We start from the raw sequence: 18,086 nt of genomic DNA on the forward strand, positions 1-18,086 counted from the left end.
GATGGCTGCCTTCGATGCGCTCCCTCAGACACAAGCATGGCCAACTGTGTCTCTTATTCACGCCTGGCCGGCTTGCCCATGCCCGCTGCAGTCGTGGGCTTCTTTCCCATGAATCTCAGTTCCATGCCATGTCCCTGGTTCTGCGCTGCATCAACTGTCAGACATAAAACATTCGTTCACTTCATAGAGACCATCATAAAAGTAATGTTCTAGTTCATTTCCTCTTGTGTTGTACAGTCATGTCTATGATACCCAAGACATCGCAACACCCTCCATTGTGTAATCGTACATCTCCCCTTGTTGCTTGTGTTCGAACTCGTGGACTGCAAAAATCGAAGAGCAGCCTAGTGGGTGAAGGATTCTAGGTGCGGAATAAAAGAAGGTTTATAGGTTATAGGACGGATACCACTAGACCACTCTTCGACACAGGTAATAGAGTGACTTTGGTATATAAGGGTGTGTAGTCGCACGTCTCTCCTCATTGCTTATCGGCGCAGGGTTCGAACTCGTAGACTGCAAAAAGCAAAAGTCGAAGAGCAGCCTAGTGGGTGAAGTATTTTAGGTGCGGAATGAAAGAAGGTTCATAGGTTTTAGGATCGGATACCACTAGACCACTCATCGACACAGGTAACAGAGTGGTTTTGGTATATAAGGAGTGCGTAGTCGTACATTTCCTCTCGTTCGTTTCCTACCCCGGCTCCTTACCAACTGGCACGCTTCACACCAGGCAAGTTTCCAGCCATGGCCTCCATTCGGAAATTGTACTACGATCGTCAGTCTAGCCCTCAGCTCTTCGTTCTTTATCGGACTTACTCGAGTCATCTTGAAGTCACTCAACACACCACGTCCTTGACCACCCATGATACATCTGTTTCGGATCTGCGTTGGTCGAGTATAGCAGTGCATCTGTGTCAATTGGAGCTGTGCCTCGGCGCGGACTCGTGGGGGGAGGGTTGTGTTGCGGATAATGTATCGAAGAGCTTGTCTATCAGCCTCGAGTTAGCCTTTTCCTCCTCGTAGATAACCGGTCGTTGTATTGTGCGGCGGGGGAAGAGTTTGCGCACCTCTCGGTCTCGTGGGCCTCAAAGACCTTTCGCTTTGTGTGGTCGCGCAGGGTGCGGACGTTGACGAAACAGCCCAGATCGAGCTTCTTGGCGCGGAACATCGACATGGTGGGCGGTTTGGACTGGGATGTCGATGATGAAGCTGTCGGGAGATGTGGATTTGATGATGAGCCAAATTCAAGATGGAGTTTGGGTTGCCGAGGATTAGCCGGCCCTTTCAATTCTGGTCTGGGCGGCCAGGTTATAAGTTAACACAATCGGCTGGACTTGTCATCGCAGATATTTCATAAATTGGTTGATCAAGGAACCAATTGCAGCTTAGATTTATTCTCTCATCGCTATTCACTTATTTTATTTGTAGCCTTGTATAGTGCTTTGGTGGTGTTGATCGACTGCCTCGGATGGGCGCTGAACTTAACTAGTTCACCCAAATTGCAGTGAGTAAGCTTCCTTCGATGATCCAGAGGGCAAACCCGCGCAGCATTGTTTTAAAAGAAACATATCGTATCAACGGAGATCAGAAGGTGAATTCTTATAATGTACGTTTAACCTATTTCACTTGATCTCAAGTGTATCAAGCTCTGGACCTGTTGTGCCTGATCTAAACCTCATTGATCTAGGGTATCTAATGTGGAGTGATGATCCCCGAGCCGTCTAGGGGAAGCTTGGCCTGGAATGCGACGTGACGCAGCCTCTGGTCTTGGTACGATTAGCTAACCGTGCATCTGCAACAGCCCTGAGCAATCAGCCTGAATTCCTTCAACAATGGAATTCATGTCTCGCATCTAACCACAATTCTTAGCTGATCCATCTCCATCATGGATCACAGCAGGGAGAACCTCCTTAACGGAGCCGACCGTGCATCTTTTGACACAAGCGACGATTCCGATGCTTACTCTGACATCGACGCAACTGATTATCTCAACAAGAATAAGAATGCCCAATCTGACACTGCGGGCAAACGGCGTCTACGATATCTCCGGAGCTGGCGCGCGAAGAAATGCTGCTTCACCGTCATTGGCACTCTCGTAGTTGTTTGGCTTGTGATCTCAGCGATTGGAGCATTTGCATGGAAAAAGATAAAGGTACCACCTGTTGAGGGAGACTCACCACCATGGTATCCCAGTCCTAAAGGCGGTACTTCTCAAAACTGGGCCAAGAGTTATGATCGGGCTGCTGAGCTGGTTAGCAGAATGACCTTGGCTGAGAAAGTCAACATTACCACTGGAACAGGATGGAGTATGGGTTTAGCAGTCGGCACAACTGGCGCTGCGAATAACGTCGGATTTCCAGCGCTGGCATTGCAAGATGGACCACTTGGCATACGATTCGCGGATAATGCGACGGCCTGGCCAGCTGGCATCACAGTTGGTGCCACGTTCAACAAGAAATTGATGTATGAGCGTGGACGAGCTCATGGCAAGGAAGCAAAGGGCAAAGGCGTCCATGTCATTCTCGGTCCAGCCATCGGACCACTGGGAAGAGCACCCGCCGGTGGAAGAAATTGGGAGGGTTTTGGCCCAGATCCTTATCTGCAGGGCATTGCTGGTGCTGCGACGATCAAGGGAATACAAGACTCTGGAGTCATGGCGACGATCAAGCACTTTATCGGTAATGAGCAGGAACATTTCCGCCAGGCGTGGGAATGGGGTCTTCCGAATGCTATTTCTTCCAACATTGATGATCGCACGCTACATGAGATTTACGGATGGCCGTTCCAAGATGCTGTCAAGGCTGGTGTTGCGAGTGTCATGTGCTCGTATAACATGGTCAACAACTCATATGCCTGCCAGAACTCAAAGCTTCTGAATGGAATTCTCAAAGATGAGATGGGGTTTCAGGGTTTCGTCATGTCGGATTGGCTGGCGCAGAGATCTGGTGTCGCCAGTGCCCTTGCTGGATTGGACATGAGTATGCCTGGCGATGGACTGAAGTGGGCAGATGGAGATTCTCTCTGGGGCCCACGTCTTACACAGGCTGTTCTGAACGGATCGTTGCCGGTGGATCGATTGAATGATATGGCGCTTCGAATTGTCGCGTCTTTTTACCAGCTTGGTCAGGATAAGGATGAGAACAAGGGACCCAACTTTTCATCGTGGACTTATGACAAGAAGGGTAAGCTGGCACCCGGAAGTCCTTCAGCTCAAGAAGAGCAAGTCGTCAACCAGTACATAAACGTGCAGGAGGATCACGCCGAGTTGGCCCGTCAAATTGCTATCGAAGGCACTGTTCTCCTCAAGAATGACGGTGTACTGCCTCTGAGCCGCGAGGGCAACTTGGCCAACCAATCCGAAAAGAAGAAGGATAAGATCAAGATTGGCATTTTTGGCGATGATGCTGGTCCTGGAAAAGGACTAAATCACTGTCCTGATCAAGGCTGCAATGAAGGTACCCTCGGATCAGGCTGGGGTAGTGGTGCAGCCGACTTTCCATTCCTCGTCACTCCCGTCGAGGCGCTGCGAAAGAACTTCAAGAAAGACAGAGTTCAAGTCAGCGAACATATATCTAATAAGATCAAAGATCCAAAGAAGGTCACGGAGCAGGATGTCTGCATAGTCTTTGCCAACTCAGATGCAGGCGAGGGATATTTGTCTTGGAACGGCGTTCGAGGTGACCGCAACGATCTCAACTTGCAGAAAGGAGGCGATGCGCTTATCCAGGAGGTTGCGAACCTTTGTGGTGATGGAGCAGGCACGACTATTGTGGTCATTCATGCTGTCGGGCCTGTTGTCATGGAGAACTGGATCAACCACCCGAGGATCAAGGCTGTTCTGACAGCTAATCTTCCTGGTGAGGAGAGTGGAAATGCTATCGTGAGTATTCTGTTCGGTGACGAGAGTCCAAGTGGAAAGCTCCCGTATACGATTGGCAAAGCTCTTCCCGATTACGGCGAAGGCGCTCAGATCATGTATCTCCCCAACGGAGTCATTCCGCAGCAAGACTTCAAGGAGGGATTGTACATCGATTACCGACATTTCGACAAGTACAGCAAGGACCTTCGATATGAGTTTGGCTATGGGCTGTCGTACACCACCTTTAAGTTCACTGACTTGAAGATCTCAGTGAAGGAGGCGGTGGCGGGACTTCCGGCCTCACGTGTATCGCCTACGAGCGTAGAGCCCCCCAAACTGGATGATAAGATCCCCGATGTCGAGGAGGGTCTATGGCCGAACAACATTCGCAAGCTGAAGAAGTGGATTTATCCCTACATTGATTCAGTTGATGACATCAAGAAGGGCGACTATCCATACCCCGACGGCTACGATATCGAGCAGCCCCCCTCACCCGCTGGAGGCGAAGAAGGCGGTAATCCTGATCTCTGGAAGACTGTCGTCACTGCCTCCATCACCGTCAAAAACACAGGCTCCATGGATGGCAAGGCTGTTCCTCAGTTGTATCTCTCGTACCCCACGACATCAAAGGTTGACCATCCTGTTCGCGTTCTCCGAGGTTTTGAGAAGGTTGCTCTGAAGAAGGGCGAAAGCAAGACGGTTGAGTTTGAACTGACGAGGAGGGACTTGAGTTACTGGGATGTGGAGGCGCAGAATTGGAGGGTTACGGATGGAGAGTTCACGATTGCCGTGGGCGAGAGTTCGAGGAATCTGAAGACTACGGGTACGTTCAAGTCTGATGGTACCCCAGGCAATTTGATAACGGAGGAGGGCCAGTGAAATTGTACGCTTGGCTAGTCACCTCTTCCATATGCACATCATGAAACGCAAATAAAACGATTCATTATCGCAATCAATTTCATTACTTTTCCATTGTCAACATCTAATTATACGCCCTCAAAAACTCCACTAGAGCCATCATAGCCATAGCCTGTCCATAAGGCATACTCGTCCTAGGAATATCCTTATAATGCTGCAAATCATGTCCCATGCCCGTTCCAAACGAAGTATTCAACAACTCTCCCTCAGGACTAATATTCTCCAAAACAGCCTTGATCGCCTTGACAGCTACCTCAGAGTACTCCTTTCCAATATATCGCTTGCGCTCCGCCTTGAGGATACCATACGCAAAACCCGCTGTCGCACTGGCCTCAACATACGAACCCTCTGATTCAGGGACGTCGAGAAGGGTGCTCCATAGACCGTTTGCGCGCTGTGTCTTCACCAGAGCGGCGCATTGGCTATCGAGCGTATTGATGAGATGTGAGCCGATGGGGTCGTCTTCCTTGATACCAACGAGTTCGAGGAATTCGGGGATGACAATGGTGACCCAGCTGTTGCCGCGCGCCCATCGAGCATCAGCAAAGTTATGTCCGCCATCCTTGAAGGTCCATCCGTGGAAGAACAATCCAGTCTTTGTATCAAAGAGATACTGAATGTGCAGTAAGAACTGTTTCTTCGCTTCGGCGACGTACTCGGGCCTGTTGAGCACAAGACCGATCTTGGCAAGCGGCATGACAGTCATCATGAGGGTATCATCCCAGAGCTGCTGCTCGTTGACCTCAAGGTACGTGATATGCTGAAAGCCACCGTACTTTGTCCTGGGGAGGTCATGCATGGCCCACTCAGCCCAAGCATCCAGCCAAGGAAGATACGTAGGGTTCTGCGTCTTTTCATAGACATACGCGAGTGTGAGGAACACCGCCATGGTGTTGATGTTCTTCCCCTTGTGACCCTCTGCGAAACGGGCTTGGAACCAATCCTCGATGATCTTGAGCCATTGGTCCTCGCCGGTCATCTCGTAGTACTTCCATATTCCGTAGAGACCAATGCCGTGGGTCCATTCCCAGTCGTTCCAGCCTTTGGTGTCGATGATGCGGCCATCTGCTAGGGTCATGAGGAATTCGCCTGTTGTGTCTTTTATGTTGACGAGTTCGTGGATGAGCTGCTGGATTTGCTTGTGGACGTCTTGCGACGCGATGTCGTGTACGTGAGAGGGCATGATGGCGGTGACTGAGGGGGTATCTTGCTACTGAAACAGGGTATCTTGTGTAAGAGAGATGAGTTGTTAGATGAGGATGAATGAGGGTATTCATAACCCCTCGTTACATCCCAATGATTCTCTTGGCATGTCCACATGCTCGGTCCGAAGTACACCGAGGGCGCCTATCATGAGGTTGAAGCTTCATCTCTCCGCACTTTTTTGGTTGTGGGGGTGGGGCATGAGACTGGGGGTTGATGATGGGGGCGGAGTGGTCAACCAATTCCAGTAAAGGACAGAGAGACGAAGAGATTCAGCTGAGGCCTGTGATGAGATTACGTAGTGACATTTGGGGGAGTGTCACGGCGAATCGCGGCTTTGAGCCCGGAGTTCATCATGGCAATTGTCATCTGGCTGTGTAAGTGCAGTGTGAAGCCATCACTTACTGGGTGAGGGGCTTACCGCTAAAGAAAACCGCGGATTTAGTGCATTTCCTCGGATCTTCAGTGGGTCTACCTTAAATCCCCCCCACTGAGCCAAAACCAGGTCAGCGGAGAAGTCTTCCTCTTTCGCTGCCCGTCGCTTCGCCTTGCCTTTCGGTGACGGAGAAAATTTTCTAAAGGTGCGGAGTAAATTCGAAAAGAGCCGCTTACTTGCTTGGATTCTCCAAATCCATCGCCAAGAGACGGGACGGATGCGGCTGATTACGTTGAGGCGTAAGGCACAGCATCGTCACTATTGCCGTTGGATCTGGTCTTGATGAATTGGAGATGTCAGTTATGATATCTATCCCCAGGTACGTGAAGCTTTAGGTAAACTCCGTATGGATTTAGTAGATCTTCAGAGGAGTTTATGACCGTCAAGATAAAGACCAGAAGCCATGTCAGATTGATGAGAAGCATATCTTGCTCCCATGCAACCATCCACTCCTTACGGGTCAACACAGGAGCCTCCTGTCCTCAAATAACCCAGCAAGTCATGTCATCCGCTGATCCTACCCGTCCCTGGCATACCTTAACCAGGGCTTATTTATCCTGTAGAGCGGATCCCAGTGACGAAACCCTGAAGATGCCGCGTTGCCGAGTTGTAACTTGTAGATAATCATCCATCTCACTCGGCGCCTCGGACAAAACTCCCACGAGATAAACAGTGTAGAAACCCAATCTTGACTGGAGTAGAGAAACTGGGGCAATATGGGGTATTTGTAACGTTGACATCTGGGGCCCCAGATTCCCGCCCCATTACCGTACCATAAAAGGAAGACAACCCCCCTTTCTGTATCTTCTTGACCCTCTCATCTTCAATCTTACCCCGATTACAAGATAGAGATGGCTTCAGAAATCCAGCGCAAGAGATCCGTCGACGAGGTCGAAGATCTCGAAAAGCCAACCCAGCACTCTGGGCGAGTTGACAAAGAACTCGCGCAGTATGTCTCAGACGTGCGTATCAACATCTCGCCTGAGCGGAGTGCGGAGCTGCGAAAGATGATTGACAAGAGAGTCCTTGCCATTATGATCTTTACGTATTTTCTGCAGGCTATTGATAAGGGGACGCTGTCGTTTGCGTCGATTATGGGGTTGACTGCTGATACGGGGTTGGAGAATCCTGATGGGACTGTGTCTCAGCATGTGAGTTACAAATCGTCCGTTTCTGTTTTTGATGAGTTAGTTGCTGACTGGGGCTGTAGTTCTCGTGGCTTACGACTTGTATTTACCTCGCTATTCTCGTTGTCGAATACCCTCAGAACTGGCTCATTGCCCGAGTCCCTATTGCGAAATATCTCTCCTTCTGCATCGTTGCTTGGGGAGCTTGTCTGGCCTGTCACGCTGCTTGTCAAGATTTTAAGGGCCTTGTAATTGTACGAACATTACTTGGCATCTTTGAGTCGGCCTGTCAGCCATGCTTCGTTATCCTCTCAGCCATTTGGTACCGTCGCGAGGAACAAGCCTCTCGAGTCACCTATTGGTAAGCCTACCTCACACCTCCCAATGCAGCATCTCACTAACTGGTCCAAGGTACATGATGAACGGTGCCCAACAGATCGTCGGCGGTCTCCTCGCCTACTGCTTCTCCCTCATAAAAACCGGCCCCCTCAAATCCTGGCAATGGCTCTTCCTCTCCTACGGCGTCATCTCCGTAGTCTTTGGCGTATTCGTCGGATGGTGGATGCCTGATTCACCGATGCGAGCTAAATGCTGGACTGAGCAGGAAAAGCACGAGATGGTTGAGCGTGTGCGCGATAACCAGACTGGTATTCAGAACAAGACGTTCAAAAAAGAGCAGTTCATCGAGGGTCTTAAGGATCCTCAGGTTTGGGGTTATGCTCTCATCGCTCTGTGCACGACACTTCCTACATCGGGACTTGGTGCGTTTGCGAACATTATTATCAAGAGCTTTGGGTTTAGTACCCTTGAGACGCAGTTGTTGGCCATGGTGTTGGGTTTCTACATCGTCATTGTGCTTCTGTCGTCAGCTTGGCTTGTCAAGAAGACGAGCCAGAACCTGTTGGTCATGCTTGGTTTCTGTATCCCGTGAGTCTATTTCCCTTCTCCATCTTTGATCACCGCTAACAACTTAGTTCCTTCATTGGCACAATCCTCCTCATGACACTCCCCAACAAGACAACAGCCCAACACATCGGTCTCCTAATCTCATACTACATTACCTTATCATTCTGGTCCGCCCAGACCCTCGCCCTCTCCATGATCTCACGAAACATCGCCGGCCAAACAAAGAAGACTGTCGCAGTCGCCACAAACTTCATCGTCTGGGCAGCTGGCAACGCAATCGGTCCTCAGGTCTTCCTCTCCCACGATGGACCTCGTTACTTCATCGCTTTCGCCACTCATCTTGGCTGTTACTGTCTTCTTGTCATCGTCATAGTTGCTCTGAGATGGCATCTTCGACGAGAGAATAAGAAGCGCGATGCATTGGCTGAGTCGGGTGTTGGGGAGGCTAGTTCAACTTACACGGGGCAGGCTTGGGAGGATCTTACGGATAAGGAGAACCTGAGCTTCCGTTATGTATACTAGTGGAGGGGATGCAACAAAACTTAGGACCTCTATCTAAGGTGACAAAAAGTCTTAGGTAAACTTAGTATAATTTAGTATAGTTTAGAGGATTATGACTAAGTATTTTTAAACACATGTAAGGATTCGTTTCTAAAATGCTTGTTATTGATTCGCTATAGTATGGCGATGAAGGGCCTTTTGTTCGCTCTGGAGGCCGTGTCTAATAACTTCTGGGGAAATATGTGCTGGGGAATCGGAAGACATCAATTAACCTCTTGTTCCGAGCGCACTTCCTCATCACCCGATGGCCCGACGAAACCAAACATCACCTGTTTCATAGACATCAACAAATCCGCATTCAGTTGCCATTCAAGGAACTTTTCCACATGTTCGGCTGCCCGTGCCACAAACCCCAAGGCATAAGCGCGTTGTGTTTCGAATCCTGCTTTGACCATTTCGTTGCAAAAATCGTTGATCAGTTTGGGGGAGTTTTCGCCGACCACAATGCGATCATCATATCTAACGATGCGGGCCATAGTCTTATGATACCTAGTAAGGGTGTCGCCAGCAACCGCCAGTTCCCGAGCCGTGACACTGGTGGTCGACTTTGCCAGAAAATCGTGCATGGCATTGATATCTGCTGAAATCTGAAGGCTGACAGAATGGAATTGTTCCATGGCTTTCGTAGCAATATCTTCTGCTCCAGCCGTAAACAAGGATTGAAGCTCCTCGGATAGATCTTTCTAAGCCTTGTGGGTGCGCTCCTTGTCTCTTGATTCAATGATGGCGATTACCGCACACACCCGGTCATAATCAGTTGGTACCGAAAAGTGGAGAGGCCTGTCAGGCATGGCGACGAATGAGGGTAGGCCGTCTGCGTTTGCTTGCAATTTGACCCTCAGCACACCGAGGAGGTAGAGTTGCTCAAGACGTTGATTCATCTTCTCGATGAAGAGGCGCGCGCCCTGGAAGGCGACAGGAGGTGGAGATGGGTACATAATGTCTGAGGCATAAGATTACTTCTTGTGCGATGAAGAGAAAAAGAACAAGTTTTCGGATTCAATTGAGATGAAGAAGGATGTTGGTACCTGCAGCACCCAGGCCGACGGTCTCAGGACAGCGACTTCCCAGAACAATCTTGCATGCTCCCTTTGAGGCAGGAATGACTTTCGTTAGATCTGAGAAAGTCCAAAGTCTTCGAGTGAACCCTTCCGAGGGCAGGGTCAAAATTGAGAGAGAGTGAGGCCATGCACAATGATACAAGGGGATGCAATAAAACTTAGGACCTCTATAAAGGTGATACAAAGCCTTAGGTAAATTTAGGTAAACTTGGGTAATTTTACATAGATTTAGAGGATCCTAGATAAACTTGGTTGATTTTATATATCTTTAGAGGATCTAAGATTGCGTGTTTCCAATACTCCAGTTTCGCATCAGAAGTCTTCTTATACCCCGGGGAATAGTAGTGAAGATTTGCCGATAACGATAGAAGTCGAAGGATATTTCCCGTGGTGACGGTAGAGCATGACGGAAGAGGAAGCGTGTCCCTGTTCACTCGTATGTCGAGTGCTGGTCACTGATGATTGACCACTTGGACCGATCGCTGTGATGCGCAAATGCCCTGACTCTGAACAACACCCCACGCAAGGCTGAATAGATGCTGTGTCGTGGCCCCATTGTCAGTGTCAAGTAGTCGCTGATGGTGAGTCGGCCAGCATGGTAGTGATGAGCCCATGGGCAATGCCTTGGTCTTCATGAGTATAAGTTATGGTCTCTGGATGGCCAAGTTCAACTCATCAGCTCAAGCAACTCAAACACACACACAACTTACACACACAACTCAAAATCTTCATCATCCTCACACGGCCATACTCCCTTTCTCATCATGTCTGAGCCACCTCCTACAAGTACCGTTCACGACAAGCACAAGACCTGGATCTGTGAAGGGGACGGCAAAGGCACCGAGTGCAACACGTACAACGACGTCAACGACCTGATGTGTCGAAAATGTTACTATGAAGTCGACGGTGAGATACAGGTGAAGGCCGCGGATGCTCACGAAATGGAAACCGGGTATCTCGACAGCTTCGAAAATGGTGTAGCGAAATGGCAATACTATTCCCATTTTCTCAAGAGAGGTCCAATTGTGGAGGATGCGCCCGGTAACAATGCGCCTGTACCCAGAGGCACGATTCCCGGATAGTCTACGAATGGAGCAACCCATGGAGCTAGCATCAATGGGAACCATGGAGGACGTTGGACTCGACACTTCAACTGCGTCTGTTCACTTTGGGGTTGGGGATCAGGAGGTTTGAAGGTGGGGTTTCGGTAACTAGGATGGATCATGGTTAATGACTAGAATGCTTGTTGCTTGCTCATCCAAGTCTGTCTTGGACTATGCTTCTAGACATTAAATAATAGAACGGATTGAGCTTTGCTTATTTAGCTGTTTCATTTGTGTGCACTTGTAGACGACCGTGCTTGTGCGGACTTGGAGATGAAGGCGATCAGTCCACTTCGTTTCTGCATACATAGACTGTAGGAGATCCCACTGGTAGTAACAACAGCCAAGAGAATGCTGGTGTGGTGAATGACTTCTTTGTGGATCGAGAAAGACTCAAGGCAGACTGAAGGAATGTGCTCCCAAGCTTCTGTGAATAATATTATTTATCCCTTTTTTACTCTTGAGTTAAAGAATTGTCACTGATAGTCAATCAATTGGGCAAAATTCTGTGAGAGTGGGCTCTCCTGTCTCTGAAGGAGAGTCACATATCAGGGCTGAATAGCTGCTCCAGCCTATCCTCAGTGTAACTGCCAAGCAGTCGTTGAGAGTGAATTGACCTCAATTGAAGTGATGAGCCTATCGATCAGTCTATAGTCTCCATTGATATAAACGCTCTGTGGAAAGCTATGTTCAACCTACCAGCTCAAACACAACTGGCACACATCCCACGAACATCGCCATCCTCACAGTCCTATCTATTCCACATCTTCGATCCTGCACAATGCGTCAAGAAAACAAACCAGATCCCAGACACAAATTCTGGGAATGTCAGACGATTATCAACCGTCATGAGACTTGCAATACCCTCGTCGATGTCGATCAGATGAAATGCCACATGTGCGGCTACGAGATCAACGGCGTGGACAAGGTGAGGGCCGTGGATGAACACCACCAACACATCGGGAATCTCTACAGCTACGACTCTACGTATAAAGAAATGATCTGGGAGTACTTTGTCTAGTTCTAAACGACGGTCCAACCATATGTTACGCGACGATGCGAACGACCATGAATTGAGGCGCTATGAGTTGAGGAACTACGAACAAAGCGACTAAGAAGGGAATGAGAACTTATGGGAGGTGGGATTGATGGAGCGAACGTAAGCAGGGCGTCACGGGAGGCATTGGACTGCTATCTCTACAACGTCTATTCGCTCTGGCATCGGACATCAGCAGGCTTGGAGATGGACAGGATTTCTCATGGCTCATGGCCACGCATGCTTTTGTTTGCTCAGAAAAGCCCATCCTAGATATCATACTTCTGAAGATAAAGAATAGAACAGGTTAAGCTTGACTTGTAACACGTCCTCAATTGTGACTAACCATCTAATGAACATAATCCCAAGTCAAAGGCGACATGTTCTACCTAAAGGCTGTGCTCCTCTCTGAAGTCGTGAATCTTGTGACACTGCCACTGTTCTTGACTCAAAAGTTTGGAAGTATATGGATGTTGTGTGATGAGTCGAGGCGAGAATTGAACTTCCAATTGTTGAAGAAATTTCGCTGCTGTTGGTTAGCTGGGACATGAAGGCCGTGATGAGTTAGTTCCCTTGTCTCTGAACAAAGGCCGTATCCGTGAACAGTGTTGAAGCGACGCATCTCTCAGGCACAATCACTACAAGACATCAGAATCCAGTACTAGAGCAAGTGAATCAATCGCCACGGTTGTGATTCAATCGTAGTTCAGCCCATCGCCAACTGGTGGTATAAGTGGTCCTCCTTGTCCCTGCTAGCAAGTCCACACATACACAAACAGCACAAAAACATCATCAAATTCACACATCGAAGAGCTTATCCCATTATATAAAACGAAAATGTCTGACGAAGTGGATCGAGCAAGCGAACACACCCACTGGCAATGCATAGGCTGTGCAAACGTCAACGAATTGGCTTACCAAGCATGTGGTCATTGCAACACCGACCGTCAGCCTGGGACATCGGCTTTAGATAAAGACTCAAATGTCATTGGGCAATTGGCCAAGATAAAGGAAGAAGTCTGGGCATGGTGTCCCAAAAGGCTAGTTCGACGTGGTGCGAATGGGAAGGGGACGGAGGGGGGAAAATGATCGAGACGAGGGACTCGAACAATCATCTCCACGATAACGATGAGATATTGTCGCAATAGAATTGCCAATTGCCAATTGAGAATTGATTTGGATGAGCGCTGTTGAACATCTAGACTTGTGCATGCCCTAAGTGAAGACCATTTGACTACCAGAATGCCTAGCGCATGCCGTCCCAATCGCCAACAAGACAGAACTCGCATACACTAACATCGTTACATCTTTCCACAAAACGTTAAGCGAATATAATGATGGAATATTTAAGCATTGAGATTAGTATCTATTCAGTTGAGACTGTAATGAGAAAACTGCACTCTATTGTGACAAGGTGACTGCGAATCTCATTGAGTATGTCCCAAAGAAGAGCTACATCACAAAGACAGGCATTTAGGCTCTGTGAATGTGATACATATTCATTTATTTATAGGTTTGCTGGGGTACTGTCAGCGTTACATGCATAAAGAGATCAAGATTTGTCCCAGAAAAAATATAACTCAGCGTCATAATGACAATCCTGCAGGGAATATGTCCAAAGACTCACAGAATCCTTCTTTATTGATGAACGATTTAGCGACTCCACTGATTGTGTAGCTGTTGAGTTGCAACTTCCCCAGTATTTGTTAGGCTCGTGGTCATTTGAGCCGCAAGCAAGAGCAGTCACTGCTACTGAGTGCACTGAATGTGATTCATGTGTAACTCTTTTCTGCGAATCACTAATCATCCACACAATCACTTGCATAAACTCGTGTATATATCTGGGCAGACTTTTCACCCTTTTATCCACTCACTCATCAACTACAGGGCGTACCAACATCTCAACCCTGCACTCACTTACACCAATAACTTACCCAGACTTATACCAATACCTCACCAATATCCACATCTCAACACCACCACTTGCATCTGCACAATGTCGGAGAATGTTCAAAAGACAACAACCCAAATTCGGGGTGACCACAAAAAGTGGAAATGCCACAAAATGATCGATGAGCCAGGTCACGCCAGATGCGTTGCCACTATGAGCATGAACGTCGACACCTGTACACACTGCGGACAACGGCGCGGGAAGAACGCTGTTGCTCTTGCTCAGAACGATGATGTGTTGGGGAGCCTTGTTGATTTTGAGGCTGATGGAACAGAGAAATGGCACTATAATCTCAAAGTGAACGGCGTGCACACTTGAGCTTGTTCGGGGTTGATAGCGGGAACATGGCATATCGGCGTTCAGCGATCCAGCATAGAAAAAGACTATAAATTGACTCTACGAGTAATTTTCTCTCCTCAATCTTCTTCTCATCTCTTAACTTGCACCTCAACACTTGCTAAACACTACACCAACACACTGCAGTCATGCTTACCCGCCGCCACTTCAAGGCCCTCGCATCTGGACGCTTGAGCCGTTGGATCGAACCCGGCCGTTCAACACTCGTCGTTCGCAAAGAGCACACTAAGTGGCAGTGCAACGAGAAAGTTGAGCCCAAAGACAAGGAAGCTAAATCCGACGACAAAAGTAAGCCTATTGAGTGTCAAGAGGTCATGAAGATGAGCGAGCGACTCTGCACGAAATGCGGGTGTATTCGCAGAGTCGGCGCAGCTGCGATGACCGAGGATGGGATGTACCTTGGCGTGCTTGTCAGTATCACCAAGGGAATACAGGAGTGGTGGGAGTATTTCCCTGAACTGCAGGAGGAGAGTTGCGAGGAGCCCACTAACACTGACACTGACAATGACAATGACGTTGTGATGGGGGGAATGTGAGCTGGAAGGTTAGACTTATGCAGTGAACATAGGTAGCTAGGTGAATAGTGATGCATTGTCTGTAGTTTACTGATTCATGGATAGAATGAGCTCAGCGCACACGAGCCCAGTAAAAGAATGTCTGTCTGACAATGAACAATACTCCTGAACAATAGCCAATGTCAGGTATAATAGCTTCCCTTCGCCCAGTGACTCTCACCCAAACAGCACACACAGAAACATCTTACTACAACTACAAACAACTCAACTCCTTAAACAAAAACCATCATCACGTCACAATCATGCCTGGACCTGATATCGATAACAAATTCACGACCAAAGTCCGTAACGACCACACTCACTGGCGCTGCATGCACGAAGAGCGAGGCGAAACGTGCTTTACCAGAGTTGAGATGACCCAAGAACATTGCACTGTATGTGGATTTGGCCTGGAGGAGGGATCGGTTGCTGAGACACACGATGAACAACCGCTTGGGATGGTGGTAGATTTCACTCCAGACCGTGAAGCGATTTGGCAGTATGAGACCATCAGGAACGGCTGTAGCTGATGGGTGTTGGACCAAGAGAGATATCCGGCCGCAGAACCCCTGATTCAGTATACACGGATACTATAAAATACACTCAATACACTCCCGAACTTCCGCTTGAGATCTTCTTCTTCAAATTGTAGTGCCAAATTGCAAACTCATCCACAACATATCTGAAATGCCTATCAATACGCTCACACCCGTAGTCCGTGGTGATCACACTCACTGGCAATGCAACAAACTTGTCAACGGAAACGTCTGCGAAGCAAGGAATCCAATGACGGAGAAGACCTGCAGTGTTTGTGGTATAGACCGTGGGATCCGCTCAACAGCCCTGGCGAGTAATGGTGATATGCTGGGAGTGCTTGCTTCTGTTGACTCGGAGGGTAGGGAGATGTGGTATTATAGTATCACAGCAAATGGGACTTCATAGCTGAAGTATATGGACTGAACTATACAAACACATGCTTGCTATCGTGATACTGTCAAGCTGGGAATCATGGCTTAGTCATAACAGACGTAAGCCGCCGAGAGCAAGTTCTCGTGTTACTTCCAAATACTTCTCTGCAAACTCGTGTTACACCAATACCGCTGACCTACTCAATAGAGGTGCAGCAGGTTTCTGATGCTCATCGACAACCAAAATATACGAAGATGCTAATTATCTGTGATTGGAAAAGAGAAGTCAGAGATGCGGAGGCTCTTGATGCAGTTGGCACGAAGCTTGCGATTCTCATCATGGTGCACTCCATTCGTGAAGAGACCTGAGGTTACAGCTGATAAGAGCTTTTTGTGATGTGATAAGCTACATATTTACAGCCTTTGCAGTGCTGCACTATGTGCAGCAGGCATTGATTCAGGAAGATACGAAAGCAGCGTTATAAACTTGACTATTCTCCCTTGGCCCTACAGTAGCCAACTCCCAACATTTCCCAGACAATCCAGAACACGAATAGACAACAATCACATATACGTCACAAACATATAAAGACCTTGAAAGTCCATCTCACCACCTAAAATGCCTCTTATGGAACGCACAACAACCGTCCGCGACGATCACACACATTGGAAGTGCGTGAGGCCCGAGCGAAACGGGGGTTTCTGCAATACAACAATGGCTATGTGGGAAAACCAGTGCAGAAAGTGCGCTTCTATTCGCGAGCCTAGATTTGCGTATGCAATGACTCGAGAGGGGCTCAAACTTGGAGTTCTTGGGAGTGTAGATATAGATAGCGTCGAGATGTGGCATTACGAATTGGAGACTTAAATGGCGTCTCCTCGGGAATGGTAGTCCAGTGGCAAGAGGGTATTTGTACATGGAGGTGAATCGGAACCAATATGAAGTAGACTATAGTCGCATTCCATAATAGAAACCCGTTGGAACTCTGCCTCAAGATGAGCTCGTATCATGATATCTCCAAGTTCTCCCATCGTGCGCATCCGGATCATTGCCTCTTAATTCCCGTTAGCAGCTCGATCACTGACAACATCATCATACGTGATATCGCCCTCACGTAAACTCGCAACAGTTCTATACAGAACCGGACCCGGCTCATCGACATCATAAGGCACATCATATTCCCAGACTTCTTCACCCAAAGACGTATAATCCTCAAGGTGTCCGATTATATCCCAGTTATCCCTCAAGGCCAAAGTTCCGATTCTTCGACCTAATTTGCATTTGGGACATCCTAGCATTGGCACTCTGATGGCAAAACCTTTGTCGTCCTGGCCATACTCAAACATGTTGTTGACTTGGCAGTACTCGTCGTTGACTGTGGTCATGCATTGCCACATGGTATGATCACCACGAATGGCAGTGACTGGAGCCATGGTATGTTGTAAGGGAGTTTGATACGTGTTGGTTGTTTGTCGGTTGCTTGCTTCGACACGAGGTGGTGCATTGCGAGGACTTATATAGAACAAGGATGGGGACAATCACCGTCTCTGTAAGCAATGAAACTGATTGGAGTTGAAAAGGTGTAGTGATAAAGAGGTTCATAAGGGGAAATTGTACGGCACTGAATATTCGAGGCAGTCCTTTCGAGTGTTGCGCGGCAAGTCACGGTCTGGTGCGCAATCCATAGAACGATCACGAAGGTCCCATCTTCATCATTCGACACTAAAGACATAGTTATTGGAGGGAAGCATGATTTGTATCTGATATTGAGGTCAATTGTGACTGTATTGTCCTTTCCCGTCCGGTCTCACCCACTAATCCCAGCCATATGTGCTCTTGGCCCTCGCCTCCCAAAGGTCCACAGTCTTTGCCTCGTGAAGGTTCCAGACTGGTTTCCCATTTGAATCAATCCCCTCACATTCCCCAATATCGTCAATATCAGCATCCAATGCCTTTGCTCCCTTTGCAAGTTCGGCTTTGCACACTTCACATCTCTTGCAGTCAATATCGTTCTGCTTTATGCAGTTGACGTTCATGCAGAGCCAATAGGCGATATTGACTTCAGTAGGCTTGCTCATTTTGGTTGAAGTAAATGATAGTTGTGTGTT

General features: G+C 48.2%; 9 protein-coding genes across 9 annotated transcripts; 4 read left to right on the top strand and 5 right to left on the bottom strand.

Annotated features, from left to right (window-relative positions):
- Positions 1-701: 701 nt before the first annotated feature.
- Positions 702-1,171, bottom strand: FSUBG_8116 (mitochondrial 40s ribosomal mrp2; the record flags this gene model as incomplete). The annotated part of the gene is made up of 3 exons (XM_036686492.1): positions 702-764; positions 814-985; positions 1,065-1,171. The coding sequence occupies 3 exons, from the start codon at positions 1,169-1,171 to the stop codon at positions 702-704; spliced, it is 342 nt and encodes a 113-aa protein (XP_036536385.1).
- Positions 1,172-1,882: 711 nt separating this feature from the next.
- FSUBG_8117 (beta-glucosidase) lies at positions 1,883-4,735 on the top strand (the record flags this gene model as incomplete). Its single annotated transcript, XM_036686493.1, has 1 exon — positions 1,883-4,735. One exon carries the CDS (start codon positions 1,883-1,885, stop codon positions 4,733-4,735), a length of 2,853 nt encoding a protein of 950 aa, XP_036536386.1.
- A 103-nt stretch (positions 4,736-4,838) lies between these two features.
- Positions 4,839-5,957, bottom strand: FSUBG_8118 (glycosyl hydrolase family 88; the record flags this gene model as incomplete). Its single annotated transcript, XM_036686494.1, has 1 exon — positions 4,839-5,957. The coding sequence occupies one exon, from the start codon at positions 5,955-5,957 to the stop codon at positions 4,839-4,841; it is 1,119 nt and encodes a 372-aa protein (XP_036536387.1).
- A 1,307-nt stretch (positions 5,958-7,264) lies between these two features.
- Positions 7,265-8,968, top strand: FSUBG_8119 (major facilitator superfamily transporter; the record flags this gene model as incomplete). The annotated part of the gene is made up of 4 exons (XM_036686495.1): positions 7,265-7,564; positions 7,624-7,901; positions 7,952-8,467; positions 8,515-8,968. 4 exons carry the CDS (start codon positions 7,265-7,267, stop codon positions 8,966-8,968), a joined length of 1,548 nt encoding a protein of 515 aa, XP_036536388.1.
- A 242-nt stretch (positions 8,969-9,210) lies between these two features.
- Positions 9,211-9,945, bottom strand: FSUBG_8120 (uncharacterized protein; the record flags this gene model as incomplete). Its single annotated transcript, XM_036686497.1, has 2 exons — positions 9,211-9,690; positions 9,751-9,945. The coding sequence occupies 2 exons, from the start codon at positions 9,943-9,945 to the stop codon at positions 9,211-9,213; spliced, it is 675 nt and encodes a 224-aa protein (XP_036536389.1).
- An 887-nt stretch (positions 9,946-10,832) lies between these two features.
- Positions 10,833-11,150, top strand: FSUBG_8121 (uncharacterized protein; the record flags this gene model as incomplete). The annotated part of the gene is made up of 1 exon (XM_036686498.1): positions 10,833-11,150. One exon carries the CDS (start codon positions 10,833-10,835, stop codon positions 11,148-11,150), a length of 318 nt encoding a protein of 105 aa, XP_036536390.1.
- Positions 11,151-14,643: 3,493 nt separating this feature from the next.
- Positions 14,644-15,051, top strand: FSUBG_8122 (uncharacterized protein; the record flags this gene model as incomplete). Its single annotated transcript, XM_036686499.1, has 1 exon — positions 14,644-15,051. One exon carries the CDS (start codon positions 14,644-14,646, stop codon positions 15,049-15,051), a length of 408 nt encoding a protein of 135 aa, XP_036536391.1.
- A 1,982-nt stretch (positions 15,052-17,033) lies between these two features.
- Positions 17,034-17,411, bottom strand: FSUBG_8123 (uncharacterized protein; the record flags this gene model as incomplete). Its single annotated transcript, XM_036686500.1, has 1 exon — positions 17,034-17,411. The coding sequence occupies one exon, from the start codon at positions 17,409-17,411 to the stop codon at positions 17,034-17,036; it is 378 nt and encodes a 125-aa protein (XP_036536392.1).
- Positions 17,412-17,792: 381 nt separating this feature from the next.
- FSUBG_8124 (uncharacterized protein) lies at positions 17,793-18,056 on the bottom strand (the record flags this gene model as incomplete). The annotated part of the gene is made up of 1 exon (XM_036686501.1): positions 17,793-18,056. One exon carries the CDS (start codon positions 18,054-18,056, stop codon positions 17,793-17,795), a length of 264 nt encoding a protein of 87 aa, XP_036536393.1.
- Between the last annotated feature and the right edge of the window lie 30 nt (positions 18,057-18,086).

The sequence above is a fragment of the Fusarium subglutinans genome (genome assembly GCF_013396075.1).
Source record: "Fusarium subglutinans strain NRRL 66333 chromosome Unknown NRRL66333_c0000108, whole genome shotgun sequence".
In the NCBI taxonomy this organism is placed as follows: domain Eukaryota; kingdom Fungi; phylum Ascomycota; class Sordariomycetes; order Hypocreales; family Nectriaceae; genus Fusarium; species Fusarium subglutinans.